General features: G+C 49.2%; 1 protein-coding gene across 1 annotated transcript; it reads left to right on the top strand.

Moving 5' to 3' along the window:
- The first annotated feature begins 2086 nt into the window (after positions 1-2086).
- Msx2 (msh homeobox 2) lies at positions 2087-6770 on the top strand. The gene is made up of 2 exons (XM_057787960.1): positions 2087-2465; positions 6180-6770. The coding sequence occupies exons 1-2, from the start codon at positions 2087-2089 to the stop codon at positions 6602-6604; spliced, it is 804 nt and encodes a 267-aa protein (XP_057643943.1). The 3' UTR covers positions 6605-6770.
- Positions 6771-10874: the final 4104 nt, after the last annotated feature.

Genomic DNA, 10874 nt, shown 5'->3' with positions numbered 1-10874 from the left:
CTTTATTTTACTGTACACTTTGGCAACCGAGGGCTAAACGAATTTTAGATTTGCTTCCAAAATCTATAACCCCATGTCTTGCCTCACACATCGAGAAGACACAGAACTTAATCTGGATTTACCTGTATTGTATTTGAGATTCCTATCATCAGATACGACTCCAGGGAAAATGTACGCATCTCCAGACAGCTGTCATAGTCTTATGGCTTTCTCTGGGCTTCCAGTCTTAGCAACGACAACAACAAAGTGTTTGTATCTTGTGGTAGGAGAAAGTTCCAACGGTTCTTTTCAGAAGATCGTTTAGAACTTAACTTTTAAAAAGCTTTTCCAAAACTGAACTGAAAATATCTGGCGAAGGCTTTTTATCTTCTAAGATTATTTTCCCCTTTGGGTCCTTTCAGACCAGTGAAGTTTCGCTGCAGTAAACGTCTGGGGTGAAGAGCACTGCTTCAGAAGTGTCCCCTGAAAAGAGTTGAAGGCTCTGTAAGTCTAGGAGGTCAAGTTTCTAAACTCCTGAACTGGAAGGTACCTGCCAAGCTTTGGGCATTTAAACAGTTTTAAACAGTGGTCTTCCCTTCAGTGCTGGAGGAACTGATTAGGAAGCGGTTTCTGGACCTTGGCTGAGCAGGATTCTCTTTCCCTCACCACGGGATGGTCTTTTGGATATAGGAAAAAGCTTGCGCGGCCTGAAATGTGTCGTTTGAAGCGATCTGTCTGCTACTGCTGGCTGCGGGCTGGGCTCAGAACCATTCCAGGCCTCTGTCTCAAAACTCTCTTCAGTGCCTGGATGCAGCTGGTCACCCTGCTGTAGGACTGTCCTCAATTTAGGGTGGGGCAAGGGTAGGTATGCAGCTTTAAAAAAATCAAGTCAGGTGAGATGTCCTTTTCCCAAAGATACTCAGGCTTGGAGTTTGCAAACTTGAACCCCGTTATTTCCAAGATTTGCAGGAAGAATAAAGACACCAAGTGTCACAAGTGCCCTTCTCCCCTGCCCAGCCCTCCCAAGGCAATGCTGGCACCTGAACCCCAATGGCAGACACAAGCTCAAAAAACACACATTTGCGCTGACCTAGAGAGGAAATTCAGGGGGCAAGAAAGTACACTCATTTTCAGTTTCTAAAATTAGTCCTGGAAGAAATGGAGGCCATTTGTATAAATTAGCCACTAGGAATCAATGGGCGCCTGTTGTGCTGGTACACACCTACAATCGCAACACTCAACACTGGCCACTAGGAGAGGCCAGGGTGATCTCAGCAAGTTCAAGACCATCCTGGGCCATGGGCCACATAGTGAGCGACTTCTAAGCTACTCCAAGCTGGAGAACAAGAGCCTGTTTTAAAGGAAAAGAAAAGGAAAGAAAGGGAAGAGAGGAGAGGAGAGAGATTAGTTGGGCATTCCTTGACCACCTCTCAGCTTCCCTTATCCTAGGTCCCTTTTCTTGAGGATTGAGTTAAAGTAACAGCTAATGTCTTGGAACACTTTCCAAAGACAAGATGCTTCTAAACATCATGTCTAAACCATTTCCATTAGCAAAGATGCCGGCCACTGTTTTCCACTATAGTTAGAAAGTTACACTAGTCTGGGCTCATAGTAGGAGCGTTATAAAAGTTCCAGGAATGCCATCTGCGGATTTCCACCGTTCTCAGGCGGGAGCGTGTGGGATGGGCACCAGGTACACTTTAAAGAGGGGTTAAAAGACAGAAGAAATGGGACTCGGCAAGCTTCCTCTTTAAACAATCGGCTTTAATTACGCCTTGGACTTTTCAGTTTGGGCGATTATAACCCTTGAGGGATCGCCTAATAACAACTCTGCTGACTGCTCCTGTAATTAACTCCTAATTTATTTCAAACGGGGTGGGGTGGGGTAGAGGGCCCCAGCCTCTCCAGAGAGAGCCAATCAGAGGCGAGCGTCCGTGGCGTCAGTAGCAGAGCAGCACCAATTGGCTGAGCCGAGTCTCCCACTTCCCCTCCGTGGACGGGCTGGGCTCCCGGCGCGCCCCTGCCGGCTCCCCCCCCAAAAGTTGGAGTCTTGGCTTGCAAGTTGCCAGCGGAGTCGCGCGCCGAGAGCTAGACGGCGCAGAAAGTCATGGCTTCTCCGGCCAAAGGCAGTGACTTGTTTTCGTCAGACGAGGAGGGCCCCGCGATGCTGGCCGGCCCGGGCCCGGGGCCTGGGGGTGCCGAGGGCGGAGTGGAGGAGCGCAGGGTCAAGGTCTCCAGCCTGCCCTTCAGCGTGGAGGCTCTCATGTCCGACAAGAAGCCGCCCAAGGAGTCGCCCGCGGTGCCACCCGACTGCGCCTCGGCTGGCGCTGCCCTGCGGCCGCTGCTGCTGCCGGGACACGGCGTCCGGGAAGCGCACAGTCCCGGGCCTCTCGTTAAGCCCTTCGAGACCGCCTCGGTCAAGTCGGAAAATTCCGAAGATGGAGCGGCGTGGATACAGGAGCCCGGCAGATATTCCCCTCCGCCCAGTGAGTGCGCGCCCGGGACCGGACCCGGGGCTCCATCCGCGCGTGGGGTCCCAGAGGGGCTGGGGACGGGTGTTAACAGGATGATGCTCTTGACCCCAGTTCAGCGAGCGGTCCGCATCCCAGAATCCCTAGCTGCGCGAAGTCTAAGGTACCTGCGCGCTGGCTGGCATTTGAAAACCAAAGCGCAGTTGTTGGTTTTTGCAATCCTTAGCCCCCTGCTCCGGACTCTTCATGTTTGTGTTTCACTGCCCACCATGGTACCTGCCCGAGCAGTATGGGAGAGTCATTGTTTTGTTTCGTTGAGACGGGGTCCCTTGTGGGCCGTGCTGGCCTCGAACTCTGTATCTCAGGATAGTTTTGAATTCATCCTCCTGCTTTTAAGTGCTGTAATTACTGACTTGGCACGACCACGCCGGGCAGGAATCGACTTCTAATGAGTATCAAGATGTGTTTTACTGACGTTCAAAATATGCAGGCGTCCCTGTGAAGTGAGCCCCACTATAAAGATAAGACAATTGGAGGTTAACCAGACGTGGAGGGGAAATCGTTGGTTTTCTTCGAATTGCAGAATATCCAAGCCAGATCTAAAGGGATGGCGGCAGAGACTGATTCGGAAAGGAAGCTGCTCCGTGTTCTAGTTCGTTGTTCATTAGGTTTTGAGTTTTGCAGCGAGCTAGTTAGTTCGGGCCAGACCCTCACGGGCTCTTCTGGGGTCACAGTGATAATTACCAGCATTCCTTCAAGAACTTGAGAGTATACAGTGTGGTGGCCGTGAGTTCACCGGGTTTGGCCGCTTGGTAGAACCTCAGAGTACAGGCAGTCATGCCACCTGTGGCTTCGGACATGGTGGCAAGTACTTTTAAGAAGACTGTGCTTGCTTGTCCCAGGCCACCATCCATGCTTGCACTGGGCATGGGGATCTGGTGTCCATGCTTTCTGTGACCCTCTATCGCAAGGGGGCTGGCCATACTGATCTTTTTCACCAACACCCCACCTCTAGTGAGTGTGTGTTGACTGCCTTCCGGGGCATAGCATCCTTTCAGGGTCCTGGGTCCTTTTACTATTGCCATTTGTCAGGCCCTCTCCCTACTGCTTTGTTTAGTTTTATCTTTGGGCCTTTGAGATTTATCTGCTCTGTTGCCTTTTTTCTGTGCGTACCCCTCACTAAACTTCGGGAGAGTTGAGAAAGGAGGATTGTGGAGGGACTTTCCGAGCTCAGCTGGAAGAGAAGCTGCCTGCATTTTCCCCTTTCAGCCTTCGGGACTAGAGCTACAAGGTATTTTGTGAACAAAACAAGACCGTAGACCCAGGCGTCAGTGGCTGTCCCCTCTGGCAGTCTCTCTCCACCCTGTTGGAAATTCTGAAAGGCTGAAAGGGCCCAGAGATTAAGGACTTAAAGAATTTAACTCAAGTTTGCACAGCGCTTTTCACGACATTATCTTATCTGATCTCCTTTGTGTGGCGGTAGAGCGCCTCTTGTTAACAGATGAGGACACCTCTTAGCAGGGTTCAGAGGGATCAGCAGTTTGGGCCCCTGGAAAAGCTCTGGGGAACATTTGCTCATCACCCCCTAAGTGGAGTTCTGGGCCCTCTAAAACTGAGTCCTCCAAGCCACCCCGAAGGATAAGTAATATTTATCCATTTTATTGACATTGAAATGGAGGCTCAACAAGGTGAAAAGTCTTAACTTGTTTAACAAATTTAGAGTGCCTGTGTATTGCTAGGCCCCAGGGCAATGCCCCACAGCACTTCCAGGATTCCAGCCTTAAAACAGGGTGGTGGCCAAAGGTCAGAAATCTGGCATATTTAGGCCTGGGGATCTAGTAGGGCAGTTTCCCCACCAGCCCTGAAACTTCTCTGCAGTGGGCTGTGCTCCTTGTCTGCCATGATAGCTTTTTATAGGAAACTCAGGGATCTCAGAGAAGGTTTCATTTGAAAGCATAGGACTTTTTGGTACTTGGGGCCTGGAAGTGTCAGCAGGATGGGCCCAGAGAGTACCGAGAATCAGCTGGGAGCGGGAGCTGGAGCTGGACCAACCCCGGTTCTGGTTTTGTTATTTGGAGAAAGTAGGCTGAATGTTGTTTTGCCTTGTGTGATCACATGCTTTCTTTGGCTGATAAAAATGAGGTGGGGGAAGAACACGGTAGGGGTGGGGGGGAACGTACTCATTTCATGGCTTTGCCACATACGCATAGTCCTCAAGGCCTGGACTTTGCAATTCTCCACACCACAACAAGAGTGACCCAAGCTACCCGGTTCAAAGCTCCTCTGGGGAACCAGCAGCAAGTGAGTGCCTTGAAGTTTGGAGTCTGAAGGGAGCCTGGGTAGGCTTGGGAAGCTCAGGATTGCAGCCTTGGTGTTTGTTGGCTTGAGAGTGAGGAAAGCCCCTTCCCCTAGGCTCGCTTAGGGATTAGCATATGCAAAAGCAGGGCCTTTTTTGAAGTCTCTTATTCTGTTTTCTGACCGCAGAAGCTGCCACTTTGTAAAGTGACGGGCTAATACCGTGACACTGGGACCGAGGCTGGGTTGGGACTTGCGCTGTGTCACTCTCAAGTATGAAGTGTAAATTCTTCTTTGGGCCACCAAAGTAACTAAACAAGAAATGTTACATTCCCCTTCGAAGACACAGGAGTTACCAGCCCGGCTACATTAGAAAAATTAGAATAACTTGTAAATGCCAAAAGTAGAAAAATAATTGTTTAACATTCTATTCTCGTCACTTTACGCTCCTCCCCTAGCCCGGAGGGAAACAAGACCAGAAGGAGTTGAGCCGCTGCTGTGGAGTCACCTTTAGGCCCCGTGCTTGTGTTTCCTATAACAGCCCATTTTAAACAGAGTCTGGACGCTGTGTCCATGTCTTTATTTTGCTTGTTATTCCCCACTTCTAAATTCCAACAACAAAATAATCATCTACACATTTGCCCTAAACCATGGAATGGATGAAAGAGACAAAGATGCCATCGTCAGGGGCTCAGAGTTCAGAGGCAGAGGGATTTCTCTTGACATGTCCATTTATGAGCAAGCTAATTTTACACCCCCCACACACACCTCCGTCTTAGTAAAGTTTATACTGCCAAAGCACACAGCCAAGAAACGGATCCCACATCCAGATCTGTAAAATGATGTTGGGGTTTTATAATCTGTAGGGTGGATGCAGTGACAGCTGTGTGGTTGTTTATTGCTTAGATCTGCCTGTCCATCCGTGGATGCTATTATAATACCGCAGGCCTTATCTCCATGATTATCCTTCATAAACAGGCTGATACAAGCCCGCTTCTCTGGTTCAGAGAGCGGTCCAAGGCTGACCCAGCATCTAGCACCTTTTTCGTTTTCCTCCTGATGTGTGCATGAGTTCAGGCCCTCATTTTAAAGACAAGAGATTGAATTCTGAGTAAGTTTTATGTCTTAGATAATGCTCAGCTCCTGTGACTTACAGACGGCTTTAGTCGTGGTTTCTATTTCCATTTTCTGCAGTGCAATATGTTTTCCATATAAAAAGTTTCATGACCACATTACTCAAGCTGATATAAAAATATAGCAACTACCATTTAAATGTGGTCCTTTTCCACCCTAACTACTTGCACACACACACACACACACACACACACACACGGATTTGACAAAGGTACCTTTTTGGAAAATGAGCCAAGGTTTATGTGTTCTCTTAGGAGAGAATGACACAATTGCTAATTGGTTCCTCTCTCTGTTCTTTAGGACACATGAGCCCCACAACCTGCACCCTGAGGAAACACAAGACCAACCGGAAGCCACGCACGCCCTTCACCACATCCCAGCTTCTAGCCCTGGAGCGCAAGTTCCGCCAGAAACAGTACCTCTCCATTGCAGAGCGGGCCGAGTTCTCCAGCTCTCTGAACCTTACAGAAACCCAGGTCAAAATCTGGTTCCAGAACCGAAGGGCTAAGGCGAAAAGACTGCAGGAGGCGGAACTGGAAAAGCTGAAAATGGCTGCCAAACCTATGCTGCCCTCAGGCTTCAGTCTGCCCTTCCCCATCAACTCCCCCCTGCAGGCAGCATCCATTTATGGAGCGTCCTACCCCTTCCATAGACCTGTGCTTCCCATCCCGCCTGTTGGACTCTATGCCACGCCGGTTGGATATGGCATGTATCATCTATCCTAAAGAAGACCAAATGGATAGACTCCGGGATGGATGTTTGCATGAAAGCATTCCCCTCCCTCTCCTAGAAGGTGGTACCAGTCCAGCTCCTGAACACAAACCTTGCATCGCCACCCTAAGCCACAGGGCCCACAGGGCCGCTTGATACAGAGTGACTTTGTTATTTAGGTGAGAGGTACCAAGACCTGTTTTGTTTTCATAATCTTCCAGATGCCCCCCTTTCCTCTCACAAATATTGGCTCTGCTAGTTTTTATGTATAAATATATAATAAAATATAAGACATTTTTATATGCCAGATGTAAAAATTCAAGTTATTTTGAAAGGCAAAATTTATATATACATTTATCCGTTTTTCTAGATAGCATCTTCTTAAGATACTGTGTTAAGTTTGCTACATTTTCTTAAAGGGAAAGAGATTATTTGCAGAATTTGCTAGAATTTGAGAGGATGGTGGACCTTCTTATGGAAAGCATACCAGAAGTAGGCACAGAGCATATAAGAAGTAGATTCAGGTAGATTCTTGCAAAGGAAGGGAGTTGTGTACCATGTTTGCCTTTTATGTGCATAAGGATGATCCCTTGACGCGCATATGATCCTGTTTTCCTTCCTTTTCTCCATAGTAACTCTTTTCTGTTTTATTAAGGTCAGTGAGAGGAGGCTCAGAATAACCCTGAGAATTCCTCAGGGTTAGGTTGCAAATAGGAAGCCTTCCTAACTCCAGTCAGGTCCGTCTTTACTCCGGTCCAGGTAATTGGCCTTAGAAAGGGTTTAAAGGGTAAAGCATGTTTGGAAGAACTGATTTCTGTGAAATGCTCAGTCCACCAGTCCTCACATTGCAGAGGTGACTGGGGAGGATATCGTAATGGTCTCCTTAAAAACCAGTGTCTTGTAACAGTTTTCTGTATTTTCAATGTTCTCCAACAGTCCATAGAGTCAGGAAGGGAAAAAAAACATGGCTTCATTGTGTGTGCTTACTGTGTGTGCTAAACTTAGTAGGGAGGTTTATATGCTCTAACATGTTGGGGGCAGAGGGTGAAGCCATCTTATGGACTTGCTGAAAATGTCAGACAACACAGGCGGCTCCTTGGTATTTTACCTTCCTGTCCATCTCTTCCAGTATATTTTTAGCCCATCGAAAGGGTATCTTGTATAATTTTATATATTTTATTGAAGAGTATTTCTTATCCCTTACTCTGAATTAAATTAAAATGTTTTATTGCAGTAAAGTCTGTCCCAACTCACAGTTATTTTAAAAAAGTATTCTATTCTTAGCTAGATTGGGGGAGAGGCATCCAGATAAGGGGCGGGGGAGCTGGCACTTTTAATTCCTCCATTAATGTAAATCAGATCGGATTGTGACCAAATTTGGGTGCTAGAGGAGTCAGCCGCAGGTCCTGGGACACTTGGAAATAATCAGTTGGCAGCCTGTATGACTCAGGGAGAAGCTGTTGAAATCACCATTCAAAGTTTATCATGCTGCTTTAAAGATGAGTTTTTCAAAGTGGTGAAGCAGTGCTCCCCAGACTCCTCCTAGTCTGTAGATGGCCCTGGGAAAATCTTGAACTTGGAAGTTTGCAGCCACCGAAACAACTGAAGTTGAGGCTTTTACCGCTCTCTCTGTGCTGGTAGGACTAAAGAGCTCATTGGAGTTGAGAAGCCTGAAAAGGATGCGGGGGAGGGGTTGTGGGGCGGGGTTTCCTGCACTGTTGTCTCTCACGGAGATGGACCCCAAATGAGCACAATTTTCTATTTGAAGAGGGCGACCCAGCCCACCTATCCCCAAAGAACTTAGATGCCCTCCCTGCATCAGGCTTGGGGTTTGAGGCATAGTGATAAAAATCAGAATAAAGGTGAGGGAAGACTGAAGAGGATTTAAAACTCAGCTTTCGGTTGTGCTGGAGATGCCTTTTGTTTTCCTTCCGAGATGTTTCTGTCACCTTGGGAACACAGATGAGGGGCTTAAGAACGCAGTATAGGACTGTGTGGTCGAGAGTGGGGCGCTTTCCGGGAATTGCCAGCGCATGGTACTCACCTTGGAGGTGGCACCCGAAAATCCATGTTTGTGAGCCTGAGGCTCATCATGGTCATGGTGGCCGGGCCCCTTTCCTTAGATCCAAACCTATCCTGCAAACGCTGGAAGTTGGAGGTTGCCGTCCTGCCGTCCGGTTATCGCCCTCAGCTGAGCCGCGGGGCGGGTCCCAGGGCCACCAAAATGCGCACTTCTGCTTCTCTTTCCGCCTTTCGGTCCCCGAAGTCCAAATTCCAGACAGGAATCTGCCACACGTATTTAAGAGATGCATTTCCCAAAGGCCAAAGCCCTTCCTGGTTTCGTCATCAGCTGCCAAGGGGTCCCTAATTACCCTGTCCACCCTGCTTCCTTTCCGGCGCCTCATGGACCGGTAACCTCGGGCGCTGATAGCCGGGTGGGGACCTGGAGACACCGGCCTCTGGGTTAAGGCTCAGCTTGCCTCCGGAGGTAAGGCATTAAGTCCGGAGTATGATTCCAAGAACCTGGTCGAACAAGTGGGGTAAACTGGACTCTGGCTGGCTGGGCACCACGTTCGTGACTCCAGATGCAATACTCAGAATGAGAAGCCATGAAGGGTTGATCTGGCTCAAAAGTTAACGGGGTTCAGTGCTTCTGAGTGGACAGGCTTTTCCCACTGATGAAGGCGAGGGCAGACATGCCCTGTGCTCTGGGCGGCTTACCACCCTCTTGTCTAGGTTGGGTCTCACCTCTGTCAGGCACAGGGTATATCAGAGACCACACTGGCAGCCTGAGAAGGCTAGAAGACCTTCGCTGGCCCCGGACCCACACCCGCAGAGACTATGGGAAATTTGAACTTCAGGTACTCCTGAGAAGTCTTTGGTCATCCTTGCATCGACTGCCAGTAACCTGGCATACGAATACACCTGCCCTTCCCTACTTGAATGCTTTCACCAAAACAAAACAACAACAACAAACGCTTTGCTTTTTAAAATAGAGGGAAAGGACAGGAGTTTGCATTTATGGAGCTGAGGAGCCAGTATTTAGGGTCGATGGGGGCGCCTTTCTTGAACCAGTGTTCGGCACACATCCTTCGGTGAGGTCACAGACAGTCGGGAAAACTGATGCCCAGAGAGGTAGCTCTCTGAGGTCACAGATGACAGCGATGACTGGGGAATCCAGTTGAAGGGTGAGCTGAGGAGGTGGTGAACCGAAGAGGTGGCCTAGAAGGACGCGCCCAGAAAGCCGGCGGGTATCTGAAGGGCCAGCTTTGGAGTTCTGCACCGACTCCGGTCCCTCATTGCTGACGGGCTTCCGCAGGGCATCTCCACCCGCCCTGGGGACCCAGCCCGCCCCTCCCCCTCTCGGTCCTGCTTTGGTGACGCGGGGGGCAGGGGCCGTAGGAGGTAGGCCGTGGAGGCCTGGCTGAGAGCGGGAGCTGGCGAAACGTCTGCCTGACCCGACTGAAAAGAGGATGCCTGCCTTTGAGCGCAACCTTGTCTGACCGAATGAAAACTCCCACGGCCATTCTTTGCTATGAAAGCCTCTCATTTGCCACGGGTTGGAGAGGCCATTGCCCCACCCCCATTCCTTTTCCACCGCTGGGCTGGAAATAAGCATAAACCTCATTTATAAAGGAACCCACGTCACACACACACACACCCTCCCCAAAATCACAGGGCCTGGTTGGGGAAGTCGATTGTGCCTGCTTCCCCTTTCATGTAAGAACAACAAAAAAATCCGAGATTGGTGATGGTACAGGCTGCTTTAATGAAATAAAGTAGTCACGGCAAGGAGGAAAAGGCTCCTGTCAACCTCCAGGCCCCGTTACCCGCCCCTCACCCCCAGACACCCTCTCCCTCCACCCTCCCGGAACAAAATGAACAGCAGTAAAATGGCTTTCTGGAATAGCCCGCTTCAAAGCAGAGCGGAGGACTCGCTGCCGACTCTCAATACTGCCCCGATAAGGTCCTAATAGCCGAATCCAAACTCCATACACCTCTGACTTTTCCAACCTCCTCCAACCTCGCTGCATTTGTGGAGGCAAACACTTTGATGTCCCGAGTCCTCCAAACAATTATTATTATAATTTTAAACAACCTGGTATTTTCCATTACTAACGGCTCAAGCTTTGAAGTTACACCTCATAATTTCCTAAATTAAATAAATCATTTTAAGTTTGCACTGGGAGGCTTTTAATAGCAGAGAAAGGAATATCATTATCTTATTGAGACCCAATTGTGGTGGCTCCAGCTTGGCTGTAGCTGGGGGCAAAGCAGACCTAG

The sequence above is a fragment of the Chionomys nivalis genome, chromosome 13, assembly GCF_950005125.1.
Source record: "Chionomys nivalis chromosome 13, mChiNiv1.1, whole genome shotgun sequence".
Taxonomy (NCBI): domain Eukaryota; kingdom Metazoa; phylum Chordata; class Mammalia; order Rodentia; family Cricetidae; genus Chionomys; species Chionomys nivalis.
This window is presented reverse-complemented; position numbering and strand designations above follow the sequence as displayed.